At 37.1% G+C, this 25,654-nt stretch overlaps 1 protein-coding gene across 3 annotated transcripts in view; it reads right to left on the bottom strand.

The window, feature by feature from the left end:
- The window catches only part of ABCA12 (ATP binding cassette subfamily A member 12), a 275,110-nt gene that overhangs the window by 100,145 nt on the left and 149,311 nt on the right, over positions 1-25,654 (bottom strand). For all 3 annotated transcript variants that reach the window (XM_058705980.1, XM_058705961.1, XM_058705972.1), the window contains exons 3-6: positions 20,002-20,155; positions 6,798-6,889; positions 3,553-3,650; positions 465-650 (exon numbers count right to left, since the gene is read on the bottom strand). In XM_058705980.1, coding sequence (XP_058561963.1) covers positions 465-650; positions 3,553-3,612 — 246 coding nt within the window. In that variant the 5' untranslated portion in view covers positions 3,613-3,650; positions 6,798-6,889; positions 20,002-20,155. The remainder of the gene's footprint in view (positions 1-464; positions 651-3,552; positions 3,651-6,797; positions 6,890-20,001; positions 20,156-25,654) is intronic.

Below are 25,654 nucleotides of genomic sequence, written 5' to 3'. Positions count from 1 at the left end.
TTCATGTTAATGAGAAAAATTAAAAAGATCACCCATTACTCTAACTTCTGAGAGTTATATGGCTCCAGTAGTTTAATTATTAAACTTATATGACATCCTGAGTAATCTTACTTAAATATCTCAAGAGAAAACAATCTTCATTCACCATAGAGGAAAGCCACCTACAAAGATGTGTCTACATTAACCAAAATGCAATATTTTTGGTTCAGCATTGAAATCACTTCAATCCTGAACATTTCAATGGAAGGCAGATATTACTTAGAATGAGATACTGTGTGTGAATCTCTGTGTGAGGAATTCATGCTAAGGGTGAGCACATATTCAAGTCAATATTTCCCAGTCCATGTGGGCTATGGACTTGCTCTTTGACTCAAATTGAATTATTTGTGGATACAAGACTGGAAACAATACATGTCCTTTCATTGTTTAAGAGGTCTTGATCAAATTAAAATGTTTACACTCACCTGAGAGAATTGGTTTGTTAGTTCATGAAGAGAAGACTCTAAAAAGGTCATATTGGATAGGCAAAATCTGTTAAAAACGTTTTTCCCTAGGGTGGTCCAAGAGAAGGCATAATGGGCAATATAGTCTGGATAGCCATCACACAGTTCTCTCCGAATGTCTTCTGAAGTTGAATTTTGCTTTAACAGCTAAAAATGTGTGAGAGAAGAGTGGGATAATGATGTCAGTACATACAGATATGAAATATTCTTGTCTTCAAGGAAATGGACTTGTTTTCATAATAGCCATTTTAAGGTCCTGCATTATAGCTACTATTCAAATAACACTAAAATACACTCGGTTTATTTATTACAAGTTACAAGAGAATGTGTGAATGTGGCCATTCTTGTCACTGTTGTGATTTACATGATTCAGATATGACTTGTTTAACTGAACTCATTTCCTGTTTCTGACCAGAGAAGCTAAATGCACCAGGTCTTTTCTCGCAAAAATCGTCAGATGTAAAAATCTGAGTTTCTCCTGGGCTTTTAGCAGCAAACTCAGGTGTCCTAACTCGTTGTGACACTTCCTGGGAAAGTGGCTGTGATCTCTGGAAGACTTCCAAAGAGGGGGAGCTTCAGAGTCCAAGACAAACAGTGTTTTTAGTGAAGTGGACAAACATGGATTACATTTCATATGGAAAGAAATACTTCATTTAAGAAGTATGCATATGAAGAGAAAAGGAAAACATATACATGAAAACACATAAAGGTATATAATTAACAGATGCAATAAGTGGAAAGCATTTTCATAATGGAATCATCCTAAGTCTTGATATATTTCACAGTACAGAGCAGACAGGGCACTAATTGTAGGTAGAATAGTGATCACATTGACCATTTTAGGTTTTTAGGTCTTTATAGAGCCAATTATATTAGTTATAATATCTAATGGGTCCTTCCTAACAATTAATTCTTAGAACCCTGTTAGGTGAGGGGCAATTAACTTTATTTTCCCCTTAAGATTATGTCACAGAAGCTACACTCTTCCTCCTAGTGATGCAACTTCTAAGTGAATGGAACAAGACAGGATCCATTTATTCCAGGATATACTGTAAGTGCCAAGTCCTCGAGCCATTCATCCATATCTCTTTCTTAACATTACACATAAACTCACTCCAAAATGATTTCTCTACTCATTTTTGCAAGGGTTGCAGAAAGCAGGAAAGAGAAAGAAAGAGGAATCAGAGAGATCGCTGACACAGGCATCAACATATCATCCTGATTTTGACATCCCTTCCTTGCTCCAACTACTCTAAAAATATGTATCTATACATAGAAAATCAATTTTTGACTTATCTCCACTGGATCTATGACTCTGTGCTGCCTCACAAAATTCTGAAATTTCATTCCATGTGAGAAAAATAATTTTGGAGTTTCAACACAATAAGGCGGTATTTTTGAGGATAGCATTTTTATTCTATATATTAAAGAATTTAGCTGATCCAGTGCAAGACTATTTGCTTCTAGGAACCAATATGGAAGAAATAGAAATGGAATAAAATAACTTTCCCCTATTTACATACTGGCCTAATTTAGGGAGGGTTTACATTGGAATTAACTGAGCATATTGGGGGCTTCTTATGCCAAATAGGGTGCTTTAGGTATCTCAAATATTATTACTGTTGAAACTAGACTTTCAAAATCTAGACTGAACCAAATGGGGAAAGTCTTATATTTCAGCCAACACTGGCAGAATTGTCCTGATGGGTAGTAGCACCTTTCTTGGAATCCCTTTTTGTGTTGTAAACCTTTGGCTTATTTACATAAACCAGTTTATTGAGATGCCTCATTTATACAGAATGTTTTTAAGGGTAACTAACAGAGACATATTAAGCAGCAGAGGTTATGATCACTGGAATATGAATAAAAGTCAAAGTTATGTCCTATTTCCTATGTTCCATCCAGATGGAAGAAACGTCTACTACGTAAAATATGAATATATTATTTAAAATGCATATGTGTACATGTGCATATGACAGAGACAGAGACAGTGAGAGAGAGACAGAGAGAGAGAAGTCTATTAGAAAATGTTGAAAATGATCTCTTTTTGATGTCTGAAGAGCACATAAAGGAGGACTCAAATGCCTACAGAGGCTAGCCAAATAAATGTATGAATCTGGCTGGATAAAAGACAGTAAGGAAAAGTGGGGACTGTGGTCAACAGAAGAGTACCTGTTCTGTGTAAAAGCGTTCAAATTCAATTTCCTAATATCCCTACACAAACCTTCAGACACATGCGCACGCGCACACACACACACACTTAACTCATAGGCTGCCAGTTTACGCCTCTGATAGAAATTATGATTATTTTTTTTGCATCTGAAATCTTAAAATAAATGACTGGTGGACAAAGGGATAGATATGTCAGCTCTCCAAACTACACTAAGCAAAAGGACTTTGCTACTTCAGGTAGATATTTTCCATAGCTCCAAATTTTCCAAAGGCATGATCACTATGGACGAGGCAGCAAGTTTAATGAGTGTTAGAGCTTCATATGCCTTCATATTCATTTTTTTCTTCCCTGTTTCAGAAAATTAGATCATATGCAATGCCACCCTATCTCTAACTAAAGGAAAATCTTAAGTTTGATTAAGGGACTTAACAGGGAAGTAAATAAATGTCCAAGACCTTAAAGAATTCAGAATGTCTGAGAATTAAGCTTTTTTTTTTTTTTTTTTTAATGTTTATTTTTGACAGACAAGGAGAGAGACAGAGTGCAAGTGGGAGAGGGGCAGAGAGAGAAGGAGACACAGAATATACAGCAGGCTCCAGGATCTGAGCTGTCAGCACAGAGCCCAATGCAGGGCTCAAACCCACAGATCGTGAAATCACGACCTGAGCCGAATTCGTATGCTTAAGCAACTGAGCCACTCAGGCGCCCCGAGAATTAAGCTTTTTATGGAAGAGCTCCTAAGAAAAGAATTTCCCTGAGATATTACTCCAAATGGGAGGGTGTCCCAAATCTCTTCCTGTTTGGGAATTCCTTTTATTAAGGTATTTGTTCAACTGCTATTTATTATCAGTCCATTACAAAACTGAGTGAAATTACCTTTTCCAAACCAAGGATTCGGGCAAGGATTTGACTACCATTGAAAGTATCTGTTCCCATACTTTCCAAATTAGAACTGGTACTGGGAAATACTGTGGCTGCAATAGAAAAAAGAACAGATTAGCATTCTAAATAGACACACAAAAATGGACAGATTCACACAAGAATCCGTAAATATCACTTGTGCCCTTATATACCCCAAAGCAAGAATGTGCTCAATATGCATCTTCCATGAAAATTTTGAACTGGTAAAACAGCAAATTTCATCATTATTTCTTTTCACATAAAATTGTGATGGTTTTGGTCTGCTCTTGGGTTTTTTCCAATCAGCTTAGATGTCATTTGCTTTCATTCCAGTTTATGTCATTAAACTTCATCACCAATATTATTGCCTAATAAAGTACATCATTTCTGTGCAGGCCTGGAGGATTTGAGGTGTCTCCACGAGCTCCACAGATCCATCATATCTAACATCTGTTCAAAGGATCTGCCAATGCACATCTGGTGATAATGGTTTTCTTTTTAATTATTCAATTGGGAGGCTAAAATCTGCTTAGGATCATAAATTCCTTCCTCCCCAAAGTGTTTTCCGAAAGATATTTCAGATCAAATAAATGGGATGAAGCAATTAGTCCAGACTACAGTATACTCTAAGCAATTCTCAAAGTAGCCTCATCTAGTACTATTTATGATGTGGTGGGGTGTTCTGGGTTAGGAGCATTAGCTAGAAGATTATGTTCATCCCCAGAGCATGGATGTTCAGTAAGCCAGTATGTTACCTTTTATACGTTTTAGACAGTTAGTTATCCTCACAGAAAGAATCTTAGTATTCAAAAATCCAGTGATCTATCATCAGTAGGGCCTACGTTTTATTATAATGCCTGTGGGGCTGAAGAATTTACCAACTGATTCCTCTGGACCAGGCGATACATTTGTGAGATGAGTGGAGAGGGTAAGAGACATAATCTGTGGCTACTGAGCAAAGCAAAGCTTACTAGACCACAACACTATAATCTTATTTCTACTGTGCTTTAAGCTACTCAGCCAAATACCCTCAGATCATTCACGATAGAACATTAACTCCTCAGAACCACTCACCATCGTATTCCTCTTACATTAACACAACAGGACCTTTTTCATTTGGTTCATCAACTTGTATTGGAATGTTATTTAATGTCATAGTTATTTTGTTTTGTTTTGTTTTGTTTTTGGGGGGGTAGTTGACACACAAGGTTATATTAGTTTTAGGTCTACAACATAGTGATTCAACAAATCCGTATGGTATACTATGCTCACAAGTGTAGTTATTGCCTGTTACCATACAACACTATTACAACATCATTGACTTTATTCCCTATTTCCAGTTCTGTGTCCTTTATTCCTGTGACTTGTTTATTCCATAACTGAAAGCCTGTATCTCTCACTCCCTCTCACTCATTTTGTCTGTCCTCCCTCCCCCTTCCCTCTGGCAATCTGTCTGGTGATCTGTCTGGTGACCTGTCTTTATCGGTTTAGTTCTTTTTGTCTGTTTATTCATTAGTTTTATTTTGTTTTGTCTTTTAGGTTCCACTTATGAGTGAAATCATATGGTATTTATCTTTCTCAGTCTGGCTTATTTCACTTAGCATAATACCCTCTATGTCCAGCCATGTTATTGCAAATGGAAAGATCTTACTTATCCTTTTTTATGGTAGCATAATATTCCAGTGTATATATATATATATATATATATATATATATATATCTGTGTGTGTGCGTGCATGTGTGTGTGTGCGTACACCATATCTTTATTCATGTATCCATTGAACACTTTGGTTGTTCCCATGTCTTGGCTATTGTAAATAGTGCTGCAATAAACACAGGGGTGCATATATCTTTTCAAATTAGCATATCATTTTATTTGAGTAAACACCCAGTAGCGGAATTATAGGATAATGTGGTATTTCTATTTTTAATTTTTTAAGGAACCTCCATACTGTTTTCCACAGTGGCTGTACCAATTTACACAATGTTATAGAATCTTAAATATTCCATGGCATTTTTAAAGGTACTTTTTTTTTTTTTTTTCAGAGCACCAATCATGTTCCAAACATACAGGAATCTTTGTTTTGTTCACTAATATATCCCCAGGACATAGGACCGAGCTTACATGATAGTGGGCATCCTATAAATATTTGTCAAACGAATATAAAACAGTCCTGCTTTTTTGAGAGTTTATCAGCGATTTATGGCTTCTAATGAGTTTCTTAAGGCAATCTGCATCAGAATTACTTGGTGTAAGGCTCAGGTAGTTCAGCCAGAAGGTTTTCTGCACACTAAACTGGGAGGGCCCCTGGCGCAGCTGTAAAGGAAGCACACAGTCCCGCTGAAAGACTGATACTGAGCACTGCTGGGGAGGAACAAGGGCGGAGTGGAAAGAGTCCTGGCTTGGCTGCTGCTCTAGTAGCAGGTCTGCTGGATGGGCATAGACAGGGCAGAGAACTTGGTCGGGCCTCATATTCCTCATCTGTGAAATGAACGGTTTGGGCAAATTTCCAGGACTTCATCCAAAAATTTTTTCTTTGTTTTAAATTGAAATGAAATTAACATAGAGCATTGTATTAGTTTCAGGTGTACAATAGGGTGATTCAATACTTACATACATTACTCAGTGCTCATCAGGTAAGTGATCTTTATCTATTTCACCCCTTCCCCCACTCACCACCCTCTGGCAACCACCAGTTTGTTCTCTGTATTTAAGAAAGGTTTCTGGTTTGTCTTTTTCCTTATTTGCTCACTTGTTTTGTTTCTTAAATTCCATATAGGAGTGAAATTATTTGGCATGTGTCTTTCTCTGACTGACTTACTTCACTTAGCGTTATACCTTCTAGGTCCACCCATGTTGTTGCAAATGGTCATTTTTTATTACTGGGCTTTCTAACCATCCCAGCATCATCTAATTGCAGACAACTACAGTCCTTAGCCGATTCTGGGAAAGTGAGCAATTCTCAACATCATATTTAGCACATCTAGGCTTTTGCTCCTAGAAAGTATTTTAGTAAGAACTTAATTTCCAATTATCTCAAGAACTTTGCATAATTGCACTGCCACACTCAGGCAACCTTAAGGAACATTTAGGTCTCTGAGGAATATTCTAGGCATTCCATCTCTGTTTGAAAAGTTAAAAGTATAACCCTTTCAAAGACTAGACCTTGCTGGCTGTTCCAAAAGGCCTGCTCTAAACTCGAGAGAAGAGAATAGCTTACCCGGTGATGTGTGCCTTCTTTCTGGAACTTTGGTGCTCTGGAGTGATAAATTGCTGTCCTTCTCCAGGTTGGATGACTTTCTCAGAATTTCACTAGAGAAGAAAAAGCAAGAACTCTATAACTTCACCCACATTAATTTCAGTTAGTTACAGCAATGTATTATGTGGCAGATACCAGGGCTCTCCAAGGACTTTCAAATTTTTAATTTACTTTCTAGGATTGTAATGGAAGAACTCACCTAACCACACACCAATGAATATAGACGCTCTCCTACAAGGTAAATTTTTATTCAGACAAAATGGCCTGGATGATGTTTAGTTATTTTTACTTTTCTCTTGTAAAAAGGAAATTATTTTTAAAAAACATTAGAGTTAAATATTGGAAATAATTATGATACATATATATATCATATATGTATGATACATATATATGTCATATAGATATATATCATATCTATATATGATATATTAATGATATATATATCATCTATATAGGATATAGATGATATATATGATATACCATATAATATATATATATATATATATATATATATATATATATATATATACACATTTCATTTAAAAAGATGAGGGATTCCAAAGAGATGAGAGCTCAACAATGCTTGTGCTTCAGGGACTGAAACAAAGGTATGCTTATTTGTTAACCTTGAAAGAAAAGAAAAGAAAAGAAAAGAAAAGAAAAGAAAAGAAAAGAAAAGAAAAGAAAATATGTCTTTACAAGACAGATTCAAGGAAGAAAGAAAAGAACACACCTTTATTGAATGTCTAGTCTGTGCCAAGCTCTGTGGCTGTTGCCATTACAGGTGGCACCAGGTGTTAAAGGAATGTATGATGATGTAAGTAGACTTTTTATTGTACTGGATGCATCAATGTGGCAACATAGCATTGTGGTGCCAGGAATCCCTGGATTATCATGGTCACAGTAGCTTTGGGAAGGAAACATTACTGGACCTTTAGGAACCTTCTTTTTAAAAATTCACTTCCTCTTTAGTTGATTATTAAAATGGAGATAATCATACTTTCTGGAAAACATGATATATCTAAACTAAGTGTCCAAAATAAATGTACATATTTCAAGACTGAAATCAGTCCGATGCCTGGATGTGAACACTTTTTGGAATTCCTAAAAGTTGGTGAACTTTGTGTACTTGTTTATAAAAAAGCTTACTTAAGATACATAAGGACGGATATAAAAATATAATAGTGAAAAAGCAAGAAGTTCCACTTACGGTTGAGATTTCAATTTAACTTCCTTTTTAGAAACAAGATCTGAATCATGGTTCCAGGGTACACTGTGATTTATAATTGGGAAAAAAATCTGTTTTTTTTTTTTTCTTTTTTAGTGTGTCCTTTTAGTAAAAATGGTAAGAAGAGGTGATATTTGTTTTCATTCCCTAGTGTTTTTCCAATATTCTCTATAAAATGCACTGGTTGCTCCAAAAGTTCTGCATTCTTAATGTATATTTGAATTATTCATGACCATGACTGTATTCCCCAAAATCTTTTTACATTCCTTATGCTGACTATTTGGATGGGAAAACTGCTCAGATAAAAATAAGAATTGACCTGTACCTTTTCCCTTCTCTCAAACAGAAGTTTTAGAAAGTTTGAGAAAGTCAGGTTCACTTTTCTTTTTCTCAACATTTTTTTTTTAGTTCAGCTTGAAATGCTATAAGGAGGACTATTGAATATCAACACATTTTGAAAATAAAGGGGAAAACTACCTTCATAAAAATTTTAAGGAATAGGGACAGCAACAAAAACCAAAAGGAGAATGACAAAGATCAACATGAGCAAACAGGGAGCAAGAGAAAACAGAGACTGAATAATACAGGAGAGCTGGAAAGAAAAACAGAAGAGGTGATGGGAAACAAAGAAAATGTAAGTTAAGAGACAGAGGACACTTTGCCCATCTTCCCACATTCAGAGAAGGGTCCTAAAACTACTCCTTCAAATATTCTTTAAAGACCAAAGAAAAAAAGCTCATCTCCTTCCCAGCAAGCCTCTGGCTCAGCAAGTCTGCATTTGCTCAACAATAAAATGTCAGCTTCCAGACAAGGAACTACAGATGCTTCTCTCCTAATAGGACCTGTCCTTGATCAGGAAGTACCCGGGGTTACATGGTCACCACCCATTCCATATTACAGGAGTGGGGAGGTGGTCCCTTTCCTGTATGTGGCCTTGGTTTGCCTTTTTGTTGGGGTGAGAGATCAGGATATCATGTGGGCTTTGCTGTTCAACTGCCTGCAAATTCCTCCCAGTTTTATTTTGCATTTACAAAATGTGGTGTGATAGCATATGTCCATTGCCACTGCACAAAAAACTATTGTCTTGGGGGCGCCTGGGTGGCTCAGTTGGTTAAGCGTCCGACTTCAGCTCAGGTCACGATCTCACGGTCCGTGAGTTCGAGCCCTGCGTCAGGCTCTGGGCTGATGGCTCAGAGCCTGGAGCCTGCTTCCGATTCTGTGTCTCCCTCTCTCTCTGCCCCTCCCCAGTTCATGCTCTGTCTCTCTCTGTCCCAAAAATAAATAAACGTTAAAAAAAAATTTTAAAAACTATTGTCTTTAAGCTCTTAAAATGGAAACCACAAGGGGCACTTAGGTGGCTCAGTTCGTTAAGCATCCAACTTTGGCTCAGGTCACGATCTCATGGTCTCTGGGTTCAAGCCCCACATGGGGCTCTGTGCTGACAGCTCAGAGCCTGGAGCCTGCTTCAGATTCTGTATCTCCCTCTCTCTCTGCCCACTGCCCACTCATACTCTGTCTCTGTCTCTCAAAAATAAATAAACATTAATTTTTTTTAAATAGAAGAAAAGATAGCTAAGGAAATTGTGTTATTTTTGTTTGTTTGTTTGTTTGTTTTTAATAGCTTAGCTTTCCCTCCATTGTTGCATACCTGTGTCTGTCCTTAAAAGAAAAAACACCCTACAAGCTTCATAATGGCAATAAATTCATATCTTTCAGTGTTCACTCTAAACGTCCATGGACTCAATGCTCCAATCAAAAGAAACAGGGTTACAGAATGGGTAAGAAAACAAGATCCATCTATATGCTATTTACAAGTGACCCACTTTAGACCTAAAGACAGCTTCAGATTGAAAATAAGGGGATGGAGAACCATCTATCATGCTAACGGGCAACAAAAGAAAGCTGGAGTAGTCATACTTATATCAGACAATCTAGACTTTAAAAAAAAGACTGTAACAAGAGATGCAGAAGGGCATTATATCATAATCAAGGGGCCTATCCACCAAGAAGACCTAACAGTTGTAACATTTATGTGTCAACTGTGGAAGCACCTAAATATATAACTCAATTAATCACAAACATAAACTTATCGATAGTAATACCATAAAAATAGGAGACTTCAACACCCCACTCACAGCAATGGACAGATCATCTAATCAAACAATCAATAAGGAAAACAATGGCTTTGAATGACACACTGGACCAGAAGGACTTAACAGATACATTCAGAACATTTCATCCTAAAGCAGCAGAATATACATTCTTCTCCAGTGCACATGGAACATTCTCCAGAATAGACCATATATTGGGACACAAATCAGGCCTAAGTAAGTACAAAAAGATCAAGATCATACCGTGCATATTTTCAAACCACAAAGTGATGAAACTCGAAACCAACCACAAGAAAAATATGGAAAGGTAACAAATACTTGGAGACTGAAGAACATCCTACTAAAGAATGAATGGGTTAATCAAGACGTTAAAGAGGAAATTAAAAAGTATATGGAAGCCAATGAAAATGATAACACCACAACCCAAAACCTCTGGGATGCAGCAAAGGCAGTCATAAGAGGAAAGTATATAGCAATGCAGGCCTTCCTAAAGAAAGAAGAAAGATGTCAGATACACAACCTAACCTTATGCCTTAAGGAGCTGGAAAAAGAACAGCAAATAAAACCCAAAACCAGCAGAAGACAGGAAATAATAAAGATTAGAGCAGAAATGAATGTTATCGAAACCAAAAAAACAGTAGAACAGATCAATGAAACCAGAAGCTGGTTCTTTGAAAGAATTAACAAAATTGATAAACCACTAGCCAGTTTGATCAAAAACAAAAAGGAAAGGACCCAAATAAATAAAATCAAGAATGAAAGAGGAGAGATCACAACCAACATAGCAGAAATAAAAACAATAATAAGAGAATATTATGAGCAATTATATGCCAATAAAATGGGCAATCTGGAAGAAATGGACAAATTCCTAGAAACATATACACTACCAAAACTGAAACAGGAAGAAATAGAAAATTTGAACAGACCCATAACCAGTAAGGAAATCGAATGAGTAATAAAAAATCTGCCAAAAAACAAGAGTCCAGGGCCAGATGGCTTTCCAGGGGAATTCTACCCAACATGTAAGGAAGAGTTAACACCCATTCTCTTGAAGCAGTTCCAAAAAATAGAAATGGAAGGAAAACTTCCAAACTCTATGAATCCACCATTACCTTGATTCCCAAACCAGACAGAGACCTCACTAAAAAGGAGAACTATAGACCAATTTCCCTGATGAACATGGATGCAAAAATCCTCAACAAGATATTAGCCAACTGGATCCAACAATACATTAAAAAAATTATTCACCACGACCAAGTGGGATTTATACCTGGGATGTAGGGCTGATTCAATATCTGCAAAACAATTAACATGATACATCACATCAATAAAAGAAAGGACAAGAACCATATGATCCTCTCAATAGATGCAGAGAAAGCATTTGACAAAATAGAGCATCCTCTCTTGATAAAAATCCTCAAGAAAGTAGGGATAGAAGGAGCATATCTTGAGATCATAAAAGCCATATATGAATGACCCAACGCTAATATCATCCTCAATGGGGAAAAACTGAGAGCTTTCCCCCTAAGGTCAGGAACAAGACAGGGATGTCCACTCTTGCCACTGTTATTCAACATAGTATTGGAAGTCTTAGCCTCTGTGATCAGACAACACAAAGAAATAAAAGGCATCCAAATCGGCCAGGAGGAGGTCAAAGTTTCACTCTTTGCAGATGACATGATACCCTTTATGGAAAACCCAAAATATTCCACCAAAAAACTCCTAGAATTGATTCATGAATTCAGCAAAGTCGCAGGATATAAAATCAATGCACAGAAATCGGTTGCATTCCTATACACCAACAATGAAGCAACAGAAAGAGAAATCAAGGAATTGATCCCATTTACGGTTGCACCAAAACCCATAAAATACCTAGGAATAAATCTAACCAAAGAGGTGAAAAATCTATACACTGAAAAATATAGAAAGCTTATGAAAGAAATTGAAGAAGACACACACACACAAAAAAAAATGGAAAAAGATTCCATGCTCCTGGATAGGAAGAACAAATATTATTAAAATATCGATACTACCCAAAGCAATCTACATATTCAATGCAATCCCTATCAAAATAACACCAACATTCTTCACAGAGCTAGAAAAATAATCCTAAAATTTGTATGGAAGAAAAAAGATCCAGAATAGCCAAAGCAATCTTGAAAAAGAAAACCAAAGTGGGAGGCATCACAATCCCAGACTTCAAGCTATACTACAAAGCTGTAATCATCAAGACAGTATGGTGCTGGAACAGAAACAGACACTCAGATCAATGGAACAGAATAGAGAACCCAGAAATGGACCCACAAACATATGGCCAACTAATCTTTGACAAAGCAGGAAAGACTATCCGATGGAATAAAGACAGTCTCTTCAGCAAGTGGTGCTGGGAGAACTGGACAGCGACATGCAGAAGAATGAACCTGGGCCACTTTCTTACGCCACTCACAGAAGTAAACTCAAAATGGATGAAAGATCTCAATGTAAGACAGGAAGCCATCAAAATCCTCGAGGCAAAAACCTCTTTGATCTTGGCCACAGAAACTTCTTACTCAACACATCTCCAGAGGCAAGGGAAACAAAAGCAAAAAAGGACCTCATCAAAATAAAAAGCTTCTGCACAGCGAAGGAAACAATCAGCAAAACTAAAAGGCAACTGACAGAATGGAAAAAGATATTTGCAAATGACATATCAGATAAAGGGTTAGTATCCAATATCTACACAGAACTTATCAAACTCAACACCCAAAAAACAAAGAATCCAGTGAAGAAATGGGCAAAAGACATGAATAGACACTTCTCCAAAGAAGGCATCCAGATGGCCAACTGACACATGAAACAATGCTCAACATCACTCATCATCAGGGAAATACAAATCAAAACCACAATGAGATACCACCTGACACCTGTCAGAATGGCTCACATTAACAACTCAGGCAACAACAGATGTTGGCGAGGATGCGGAGAAAGAGGATCTCTTTTGCGTTGTTGGTGGCAATGCAAGCTAGTGCAGCCACCCCAGAAAACAGTATGGCAGTTCCTCAAAAAACTAAAAATAGAATCACCCTACGACCCAGCAATTGCACTACTAGGCATCTATCCACGGGATACAGGTGTGCTCTTTCGAAGGGACACATGCACCCCAATGTTTATAGCAGCACTATCAACAACAGCCAAAGTATGGAAAGAGCCCAAATGTCCATCAATGGATGAATGGATAAAGAAAATGTGGTGTGTATATATATATATATATATATATATATATATATATATATATATATCTGTGTATATATATATATATATATATCTGTGTGTATATATATATATATATATATATATATATATACACACATAATGGAGTATTACTTGGCAATCAAAAAGAATGAAATCTTGCCATTTGCAACTATGGATGGAACTGGAGGGTATTATGCTAAGTGAAATTAGTCAGAGAAAGTAAAAGAAATCATATGGCTTCACTCATATGAGGACTTTAAGAGGCAAAACAGATGAACATAAGGGAAGGGAAACAAAAATAATATAAAAACAGGGAGGGGGACAAAACAGAAGTATGGAGAATAAACTGAGGGTTACTGGAGTGGTTGTGGGATGGGGGATGGGCTAAATGGGTAAGGGGCACTAAGGAATCTACTCCTGAAATAATTGTTGCACTATATGCTAACTAATTTGGATGTAAATTAAAAAATAATAATAATTTAAAAAAGGACAAAAAAAAAAAAGAGAAAACACTCAGGAACGGCATGGCAGACAACAATGTATAATCATGCACTGTACCTACCATATTCATTGATTAATTCACCAATATTTATTAAACTCCCACTAACATAATGGAATAGTCAAATAAAGACCTGGGATTATAATACACTAATAATATTAGCTACGTAAGGACATGTACAGGGGACAATAACACATGATAGGGGCTGCTAAAATGAGAGATATAATTTGTGTTTCTTATAGAGCAAGATCCTTGAATCACAACCTTAATATAAATACCTTGCTACCTTAAAATTTATCCTTCACCTTTCCACTAGACCAGTGGTTCTCAACTGGGGCCATTTTGGCCCCCCTCCCAGCAGATATTTGGCAATGATTAAAGACATAGTTTTTTGCTGTCACAACTAGAGGGCGTGGTGCTATGGTCATCTAGTGGGTAAAGGGTAGGGATGCTGCTGACCATCCTATAATGATAGCACAACAAAGAATTATCTGGCCCCAAGTAGGAATAGTTCTGACATTGAAAAACCCTCCAACAGGCTATTACAGGTAAGTGAATTTATTCTGCGATGACTCATCCCCATTCCCACCCTCTACGATGAAGTCAGGAGACTTAAAAATCCTATTCAAGAACTCCAAAAGCTCTGAGGAAGCCTCAGAGAATCTATCTCATACTGGGTATCTCTGGGAAGAATATTAAAGCAAACGCAAAACTTAGAAGCCCCCTGAATCCAGCACACAGGCTCACCTGAGTCCAGAAAATCCAACTCTCTAAGTGGGGCAAGAAAGCCTGAATTAAATTTGCAAGTGGCCCATGGTATCAGTTAACCACCTTTTCTGGGACCCAGACATTTGTACGGTACCATGGAGATGGCTAAGGGATTCTCCTCCATGATGCTGATGAAGTAGATTCTACCTCAGTGGCATTTATAGGCCCCTGTTTTGGAATGGAATTCAATAAAAGAAATATCTCAGACTCAAAATGTTAAATTTAAGATACTGGAAGGGAAATTAGGCCCAGAGTAGATTTTACGTCTTCTCAGACATGTCTACCAACAGTTACATTTGTGAAATGCCACATTTATAGATATCATCATAATGGTAGAATTTATGCACTCATACTTGATGTCTATTTCCTGTGAGTGGGGAAGATTACCTGTGTAGGTGGTATCCATGTGCACCATGGTAAATTTTGTCTATAAAAAGAACTGCTTTCAGGGAAGCCACATATGGCAAGTCCTAGAAAGAAAATTCTGACATTCTTTTTTGCTTCCAAGGGTTAGTTAAACTTTTTATATTTTTTCCCTTTTGTCCCCAGAATGATCACACAGGTATATAGTGACACCTGGAAAGAAGATGTGAGATGTGCTCTAGGCCAATTCTGATCCCAGCTTCAGAAGACATTCATTATTGACTTTTAATTATAAATAAGGACACTGTATGGCAGTGAGGCCCCCCGCAGTGACTTGACACAGCTTTCCTTCCTGGCTACCCCCAAGCTGATGTCATTCACAGGAAAATCTTAATTTTTTTCACTGTTTTCTTCAATTTCATTCTAATGTTCATTCTTTCAGGGCTGTCCGTGCTGCAGATACAATCCCTACCTGCCCATGTTTAAAATGGACATCTTTTCTAGGTGGACCACTAACCAATCCAACAATCTATACCAGTTAAGACGTTAAAATTTTTAAATGTCTTAATATGTTCCTCTGCCCTAGGATATTTTTATATGCTTAGGAGGGACTTTGGAGATACAATATATATCTGAACTAGTACCTATCCAGAAGCTGTTAAAGGCACTACGACAGGCAGATGAGGAAATGTCTTAGTGAGTAGATGTGTATAAGAAACATATAGAATATGAGGGAGATAACAGCACGGTATCTTCCAGGTGACACTATACAGATTATGTTCTATGTAGTCCTAGTCCTGAAACAAGTTGATTAATTTGGCAGCACTACAAGGGAAGTTATAAATTTTTCCATCACTATTTGCCTATTCTTCTAAGCTATGGAAGGGCCTCTATTTATTTCTCTCTTTCATTAAATTCTGGGATTCTTTCTCTATGGCCTAACTCAAACACAGCTTCCTCCAGTCTGGTATCCACCACTCTATCTGCCCTTAATGATCACACCCTTAAGGCCTCCGGAGAACCCTCCTGACATTGCCCTACCCAAACCTCTCTCTATTACCATCATATATATATCTCCAAGATATATTCCAATATATCTTCCTAGATCCATATTCCTCAGGCAAAAACAATGTCTTCAAGTACCTGTTGTAACTATTCCCCTTTTGTTGTCTCATGTTCTGGGCCCAGTGAGACCCAAACAAACGCTCATCACATTTACCATGTTATATGGTAATTTACCTATTTGCCTGTCTCGCTCTTTCTCTCACTTGATTGTAAGTTTGTGTAGAGCATAGGATGTGCCTTATTCACGTTCATATCTGCAGTGAATTGGATCATCTCCAGCATGTGGTACGTATTCAATACATTCTTACTCAATAAATTAATAATTTTGCCTGCATGGCAGCTAAGATCTCCTCCCACTTTGCTTTTTGAGAAATAAAATTTTAACCCTTTATTTTAACATGAACAGATGATTCTAAAATGGTTAAAACATAGCTATAAATTGCTCTGAAATTAATACAATGTGAAACCCATACATCTCACATCATCTGTACAGTCAAATGAGGACACATATGTGTGCTACTTCCACTTACCTTATATTCCCAATGATATCTTTAGGTCAATTTCTAAACACAACCATATTTTTTGGTACTAAACAAAAGCCTTGGCACTTTAAAATTATCCCTGAATAAGATACGGTTAACTATGTTAAAAGTTCTGTAAAAGCCATTCAATAGGAGCAGAGGTATGAGTTGGAAACCACAGGTCATAGAAACGTGTTGGCATGACAGAGATAGGGAGCAAATCCATAGAAGCAATTCTCCCACATGATTTTTAGGAATGCTGAATCACTTCTCCAGATAATGACCCTGTGAGCCCTGGAGGATGATCTTCACATTCACCAGCTGTGTGAGCAATGGCACAGACAGGGGCCCCCACTGTTCTGATATATTCTTAGAGGCAGTGCAGAGGGAGGAAGGACCACAAGGGTAAGTCCCATGATGTTGGATCATCTGTTATACAAATGAGCAGGGGAACCATAAATGTAATGTTTCTTTTTCCAGACAGCTACTTAGAGTTGATGCTGAGTATAGTATTGGATTTTTATTTTAAAGCACATCAACCTAAAGATAATGCCTAAAAAAGTATGAATTTAATAACAGAGGGCTGGTGCCAGTGCAAAAACCTCAAACTACCTGGCGACTGGCCAGCAAGCAGTGACTGCAGTGTGATCACTACTTTCAGAAGAGCATTCTATTCAGATAAACATGGCGGGTGTCTTTTGATGAGGCCAAAGATGGCATTTTCTTCCCTTCACTTACAAAACAGAAAAAGACTATTTTGTTCCCTTAATGATGCTATGCTGGTGAATCTTCCTTTACCAAAAGGAAGCAATTTAGTGGAACCGCTAACCCAGTAGCCATGCCCCCGTTTCACTGCATGGCTGTATAAACCATAAAAGTTAATAGCATGGTGGGAAATATCATTAATGCAATTTTATTATTGTACATAATTTTCTAAATTAAGTTCCAATTATGTGGTAGTTTAGAGAAAATACTGAATATACAGCAATATACAGTTTGAGCCAGACAAAGTACCTGGGGGCTAGAATAAAACAAAAAAAGCAGATATGTCCATCTGCCTAGAGAATCATCAACAAAGGATAAAATAAAGCTGGACTTTAATCCTAGTTCTAAAACCAACTCAGTGGCTCATCTCAGGCAACTCTATGAGTGTGGCTCTATATGACATCACACAGAAAAATACTCTTTTTTAGGAAGGTATATTTATATAGTCTTAGATATTGTTCACAATTTCTCTCATTGTCACTTACTTCTTCATGAAAAAAAAAAAAAAGGTATAAAGTTGATAGCCCCAGGAGAGCTGCAATTCATTTTGTAAATAAGGGACATTAATTTTTCCCATGTCCTCTCCAACCCTTGCTTCATGAAATGTCTATCGCAGGTACAACTCCTTCATGAAGATCAACCTGATTATCCCACCTGAAAGCTGTCTCTACTTTAAATATGGAGTGTCTTCCTTCAACATCTTTCTGGTACTTTTCATTGCACTCTCTCCCATTATAATGATGGGTTTAATATATTCCTTCCCCTATTAGAACATGGGCATGGATCATGCTTCATTAACCACTCACATGGGGACACACAGACCATCTGTGAACTAGTTGAACAACCAAGATGTCATGCTTCCATCCTTCCTCTACTCTGTTTACTAAGAGGGCATAGGCTCTAGTTAGCTTTTGGTCTCCTCACAGAGATAAGGCAACTAGTGTTAGTTGAGGTATGCACTTCGAACACACTGGCTTCATACACAATATGTCATGTCATCTCCCTGCTTACCACTTTCCAATGGCTTCTCATTATACTAAAAAAAAGATGCAAATCCCTTCCCTTTTTCTACATGTTCGATTCTGCATGTACATGTTTTCTGCATTTCTTTTCGACATATCCCCAACCCCTTGTATCATCTCTCACTATGTTTTACAAATATTAGCCAACTTTCTGTTCCTCTAAATGGTCAGGCTTATCTCCACCTGAGGATTCTTTGCTGTTTCTCTGCCTGGAATACTCTCTTCATATGCTGTTGCTGGTCTCTTCCTGTCTTTGCTGGTCTCTACCCAAATGCCACCTGTTAGCAGAGGCCTTCTCTTGCCACCCTATTCACTTCCCACCTTTCAACTTCTAGCTTATAACCTGCTTTCTTTTCTTGCTAGAACAATTGTTATTATCATTAATTATGCTATTTATTTATTTATTTATTCGATTGCTCATTTTTTTGCTTGCTTTTCCATTAGGATGCAAGTAACATACAAGATTTGTCTGATTCATTCTGTATCACAGTGCCTAGAATGATGTCTAGCACACAGAAATTTCTCAGTCATTATTTCTTGAATTAATAAATGAATGAACATCATAATATTTTAAGCATCAAGACTCATTAAATTATTGAAATAACAAAACCAATGTGAATTAGCAACTCAACAATTGTGTGTTCTGAGTCATTTCCTATGGCAATTCTTGATATATTTTATGCTAAACAGCTTGCAGTTGCTCTCTCTTAAAGTATCACCCATATTATCTGATGACCAAAATCATGATGATAATGTTCATACAGATATGATGTTAGATACCAAGGAATTTAAATTAAAATTTCAGAACCAAATATCTCTGAGTAGGGATAAATATAATCTTTCTTTGAAAAACACTTCAAAATAATTTGTACCAGAATTATCTCATGGTTGACCCAGATTACAACTTTGTTTTCAGTTCTACAGACAGGTGGGCTCCTGGAGTCTCTTTAGGTTTAGAATCCCAAGAGAGAATATTGGGATTATAAATAGTCATGTTGTAAATGGTCTAGATTTCTTACCTTTATTCTTCAGCTGCCTCTCACACCATAAAACAGGACACACATGAGCCTCAATTAAAGGGTTTTATTGAATTAAGGATGCTTTCAACTCTATTACTTTGATTTCTAGACTTTTAATTTCCTGCATTTGCATCTCCTGGTTTCTGTTGCATCTAGAAGTACCATATGGAGTAGTATAAATATGTCATTCTTCCAGGAGATAATGCCCCTAAATTGCCCTATATATGAAGCTTGTGATCAAATCTTAGGGCAATGTGTCACTGACAAATTGTCACTGACAAAACTTTGAGGGAAGTTAAGGAGGGCCTTGGCCACCCATCTTAGAAGGAGGGCCTTGGCCACCCATCTTAGAAAGCAAAGTTTGGGTAACTCATCCAAAGTAGATTATGCTTACTCTCACATAAACATGGTAATACAAGCGTGTACTCAACTTGTTTGTTCATATTTAGATCACCACATTTGCAGATATAGAAAATAAAGTCATATATATAACCCTGGTTGTCCTGGATATTTCATAAGGAGATAAGATCTGATCTTTCAAAACAACTGAACACACTTGGGAAGTGCTCCTACCTGTCTTTAAATAGTGCATCATTAATTCCTTTCCTACGAAGCAGATCTTGTGGCCCATATGGTGTGTCTTTGCATTTAGAGTCTGTGTCACAGAGTAGGGTTTGCAGGAATGGGAAGAAGCCAGTACTAGGAAGGTTTCGAGGTGCAAGGTAACCTGAAATTAAAAAATAAAACAAAGCAAAAAACAATAATTACATCACTATGGCATTTGCCTGGGAAGGGAAAGAAGTGTAGTAATTCTGTTTTGTGAAATTACCTTCTGGATTATGACTGTCTGGGTCTACTATGTATCCAAAAGTGTAAAAATACATGTTGCCTTACAAATTTATTTTACTGGGACTTATTCTAAGGAAATAGCTGGAAGAATGTCTGCTAGAGTATTTTAAAAATAGATCACAGTATATCCATATGATAAAACACAATGCAGCTAATAAAAAGTTTGTCAAATAATACAGAAAATGTTTGTATCTTGCCAATTAAAATGAGTAGATCAGAAAATAACATGGCCAGAATAGTTGTAACCTCAAAAAAATATATAATTATATGTATTCTTAAAAATATGGAGGGATTTCCCGGGTGGTATATTTCACATGATTTTTATTTATCTTCTTTTAACTATATAGTAACTATTTTTTCTCACAGTGTACATATCTTCTTTTGTGATCAAAGTCATTATAAATGCAGCCAATCTTCCAGACACTAGCAAGTATTTTTGGTTTAGCATAACAGCTAATTTAATTATCCTATACACACAACATTTTTTCCTATTTAAAAATCCAATAATAATGGAATAAATAAATATCACTAATATTAAGGTAACAGAAAACAAGAACTGTAAGAGTAAAGGGTTTTTGTAACCTTTAACATTTGCTTTATAAAATACAATGATAGCATACACATGTCAAGAAATAGGCAAACTGCAAACCACAAATCTTTCTGCAATTAGGTCTAATATCAAAACACTAGGTTGCTCTTTTGGGGGGAATATGGAGGCAATGAATTACCAAAAAAAGCAGGTTTCAAAACTATAAGAGTAATTCCAAACTGAAGACTAAAAAGCAAAACCTTAACTTCCTCATGAATCCATCAAAAACGGTGTCAGTACAAGTATGTTTTCATTAAACATAAAAAGAAAGAGGAAAGGCTACAAAAAATAGTATGAGCAACTGGGCTAAGTATGCATCAATATATTAGCAGAGAGAATAATAAATAGAAATTTGATCTAAGTAACTTAATACAGCTCTACATACAGAAAATTGGAAATAAAAGGGGATGGGTCATATGAAAATTGGCCAGAAGTAAAGAGGGAAAAAAAAGAAGAGAGACTGGAAGATGTTGCTCTGTTGACTTTGAAGATGAAGAAGAAACCAAAAGCCAGGGAAAGCAGGTGACCTCTAGATGCTAGATAAGGCAAAGACACAAAGTCTCCTAGAGCCCCCAGAAGGAATGAAGCCCTGCCAACACCTTAATTTTTAACCCACTAAGACTAAATTTTAGACTTCTGATCTCCAGAACAATAAAATAATAAGTTGGTGGAGGTTTTTTAAAACTGAAGTATAGTTGACATACAATATTACATTAGGTTCAGGTATACAACATGGTGATTAAACATTTATATACACTATGAAATGATCACCATGGTAAGTCTAGTTAGCATCTGTCACCACACAAAGTTGTTGTATCATTGACTATATTCCCTATACTGCACTTTACATCCCCATGACTTAAATATTTTATAACTGGAAGTTAGCACCTCTTAATCCCCTTCTCCTATTTTGCCCATCTCCCAACCCCACCTCAAATAAGTTGGTGGTGTGTTTAAGCCATTAAGTTTGTGGTGATTCTTTACAGCAGCCGTAGGAAACTAATCCATGAAATAACACTGGTATGAATAAAAGTTTTGGAAATTCAGAAGAAATTGGAGAGAACTTAAATCCACCAGAGTATTCACCACTACCTTCTAAGCAGCATCTCTTTCTGACACCGGAAAGACCTGTGTCTCTCCTAACATTAAACCCAAGTGAATCTGGAGTGAACCTTCAATGCTTTCATTGTAGCACAATTCCCCGAATGAGCTAGAGAGTAGCAGTCAAACTGCCTGTTAACTTTTCACATCACCCCTCTACATCAAAATTCTACCACAGTGGACACGTAGAGCAAGACCTTGGAAAAGCTGCAGTGAAACTTCACCATTAAGAGCGATCGACCCTGTTACACAGATCCCAACGGCAGCCACTCTCTCCGGGTGTGGGTCTGCAAATGGTTTTGTTCCTATCTGATCTCAAACACGTGCAGTGGATCCTCTGAATGGAAAGCAGATGGCAGGGCAACAGGAGCAGATGACTGCTTCGCTGTATGCCATTTATCAAGGTGATGGTGTGGCTGAGCTGGACAGTGCTGGAAACAACAGTTCGTGAGAAGCCAGATCACAACAGGAAGAGAAGGAAAAAATAGGAAAGGACATCATGGGAAGAAGATCTGAAAAGAGGTGGCACATGGCGTCCAGTTTTAGTTTCTCTGGCATTGATCATAACCTTCAAATATTAGAGGAATTTGGAAGCATTTAAACCCACAACATTCCTCACTGTGATTACTATAGATATACTTTATAGAAAAATTCATCCCAGAGGTTCTTTAAAAACTTTTTAAAGGCCCCCACGTGCCCAAAGTGCAGTTTGATCATGCTTCACACAGACTTTTTGATAACATATTTAACCTGTTATAATGGGTTCATGCAAATCAGGAATTGGTTTAAGTGTATACACATTTTAGTTATTAACACAGTGCCATGCGCAGAATGGACTGCCTGTATTATTTATTTTGCCATTACCTTTTAACTCGGAACCATACCCTCATTAAGATAAGGAAGGGTCTGTTGCAACAACTGATTTACTTAAGCATCCACTTATTCACCATAATAAGGTAGGCATGTGACATACATTTATGTCATTTATCCTTCTTTGACATCCATTATATAGTTTCTCATACACATCAACGTCTCACATAATCTGGAGATCCTCTAAAACTAACAAGTCAGAATTAAATATAATTAAAATTGAATATTTTTCTTGTGGGTAAAAATGGATTTTTTTCCTGTCTCCTGACCATTTCGGTTACGTGTGTGCAAGGAGGTAACCACGTAGGGCAAAAGTGGAATGAACCAGCACACGTTTTAAAGAGCTGCTAATTCTAAATTGAACTCAATTCTATTCTGAAGGTGTCTCTGGCACTTTCAGGTTCCAAAATTATGTTTCTCTTTATATCTGGAAATGCCAGGATGCAGGAAAAAGAGAAACATTTCTCTATCCCTCACAGAACTTTTGTGCAGCAAACACGGAGCATGAAAAATTAGGGCTAATAACTGGCTACTCACATTCACAGCCAGGGTATAGATTTAAGGACACAAGTAGAGGAAGGTTATAACTATGCAAACCACAGCACCACTTGTAAGTCAATAAATAAGTAAGTAAGTAAGTAAGTAAGTAAAACAGATCTAAGGGTTTGGGGATGGAGGGCTTAGGCAGGATAAATTCCTTGGTATCATGAGCCCCAAAGGTCTCACACTTAGGACAACATTTATGACTATCTCCAGGAGAAAACCTATCAATGAACTTGCAATTCCATGGAGAAATTGGAGCCAGAAGACTCCGGCATAGTCTGGGAGTGAGGTTGGTGAGTGGTCAACAAGATCTCAATTCACTTATAGTTTCGTTTCTCAGGGGCTCCATGCAGAGGCAGTGAGGTGGGGAGAGGTTATTCTCATAAAATGGATGCAGTCAACATTATCAACACAGTCCAATAATAATATTGACAGATCCCAATGTTATTTCAGGGAGTTGAATCAGACCAAACTACAAAACATTTTTAGGAACAAACCACCAAATAGCTAAGATTTAACTAAATCAGATTCAGTTTTTGTTGTTTTAAGAATAAAACTGGCATTATAAAAAGATCCAGTTCAAGATCCACTTAAGAAAAAAAAAAAAAAAGAGGGGCTCCTGGGTGGCTCAGTCAATTAAGCATCCGACTTTGGCTCAGGTCATGATCTTGCAGTTCACCAGTTTGAGTGTGCTGACAGCTCAGAGTCTAGAGCCTGCTTCGGAATCTCCCTCTCTCTCTGCCCCTCCCCTGCTCACTCTCGCTCTCTCTCTTAAAAATAAATAAACATTAAAAATTTTTTTAATAAAAAATAAAAACTAAAAGAATTTTTAAAAATTGTGATATCAACCCATACAGCTATGTTTATCTAAAAAGGGGATCAAGTTTGGTTTTCCCTTCCTTTCTTCACAAAATTCCTTATTCAGAACAACAGTAGTGTGATATAAGGTAACGATTCGAGCAGTGGTTCTCAAAGTGCAGTTCCTGGGCCAACATCAGCATCACCTGGAAACTTACTAGAAATAAAAACTTGAGATCTCACCTTAGATCTACTTAATCAGAAACTCTGGGGATAAGGTTCAGCGATCCTTCTTTTAACATGCCCTCTAGGTAATTCTGATGCACAACACTACAGTGTGCCAACAGTATAGACTACAAACTTTTCCAGAAGGGTCAGATAGTGAATATTTTTAGCTGTAAGACATAACTGTCTCCATCACAATTACTAAACTCTTGTCATTGTAGACTAGAAGCAGCCATAGACAGTGTGTACATTAATGAGCCTGATTGTATTCCAATAAAGTTTTACTTTAAAAAAAAAAAAAAAAAGAGACAACAGACTGGATTTGGCCCACAGGCTCTAGTTTGCTGACCCCTGGGGGATGACAGCTTACACTTGTCCTTCTCCCTCTCCTGCCTTGCTCACTTCTTATTTTCACATCTTCCCCATCCTTCTTTTTCTCTTCCTTCATCTCATCTAATTTACTTAATATCCCTCAATATCCCCTTTCCTCCATTTCTTAATCTTTTGTTCTTTCCTTCCCACTGACCACCCCCTTTTTGGACTCAATTTCCAACTCTTCTCTCTTTTTCTCCAGCTACTCCCTTCACCTACTGCTGTATCTCTTTACTGACTGGTACAGCCAAGAATACCCATTTCCCTCAATATCTTCCCTTACTTCTTCCCCCCCCCCTCTTTTTTTTACCTCCACAGAAGGGTTTTCACCCACTTCCATTATAAATTCAGGACCACACTGCTTGTTGGCTCTATCCACAGAAGTGCTGTTTTCTATTTATTGTATAAGTTAAGAAAGAAATGTCACAGTCTTTTCAATAATGAAGCTACCTCCATTTGACATCATTAGGCTTAGGAAGCATTCTGTAGGCTACCTTGGTGACATTTGTAAATATTATAATAATGGTAGATATTGGAGAACTTCCACTGTGCTTCTTTGTGTTTTCCTCAAGCAGGTCAGAACCCAACCTAGATGGTATTTTGTGTTTCCAGGTGAAAGGAATTTGGTCTTTACCCCCCGTAAAGAGATGAATGATGAATCTTGGAAGGAAATTCTGACTTTTTAAAATATGAAGTTATTCATTTGGGGTGTTCTATTTTTCTTAACTTTTTACATACAGGGTCACATTAGCAGAATACTTATTAGGCTTTTTGACCAATTAAATGATAAGTCTCCTCAAGAAACACCACAACAAGAAATTCTCATCATGATAAGAATACCAAATGAGACAAGTGTATCTAGATACAACACCTATAAAC

The sequence above is a fragment of the Neofelis nebulosa genome, chromosome 2 (genome assembly GCF_028018385.1).
Source record: "Neofelis nebulosa isolate mNeoNeb1 chromosome 2, mNeoNeb1.pri, whole genome shotgun sequence".
Lineage (NCBI taxonomy): Eukaryota > Metazoa > Chordata > Mammalia > Carnivora > Felidae > Neofelis > Neofelis nebulosa.
Note: the sequence above shows the minus strand (reverse complement) of the source record. Positions and strands in the feature narration are given on the sequence as shown.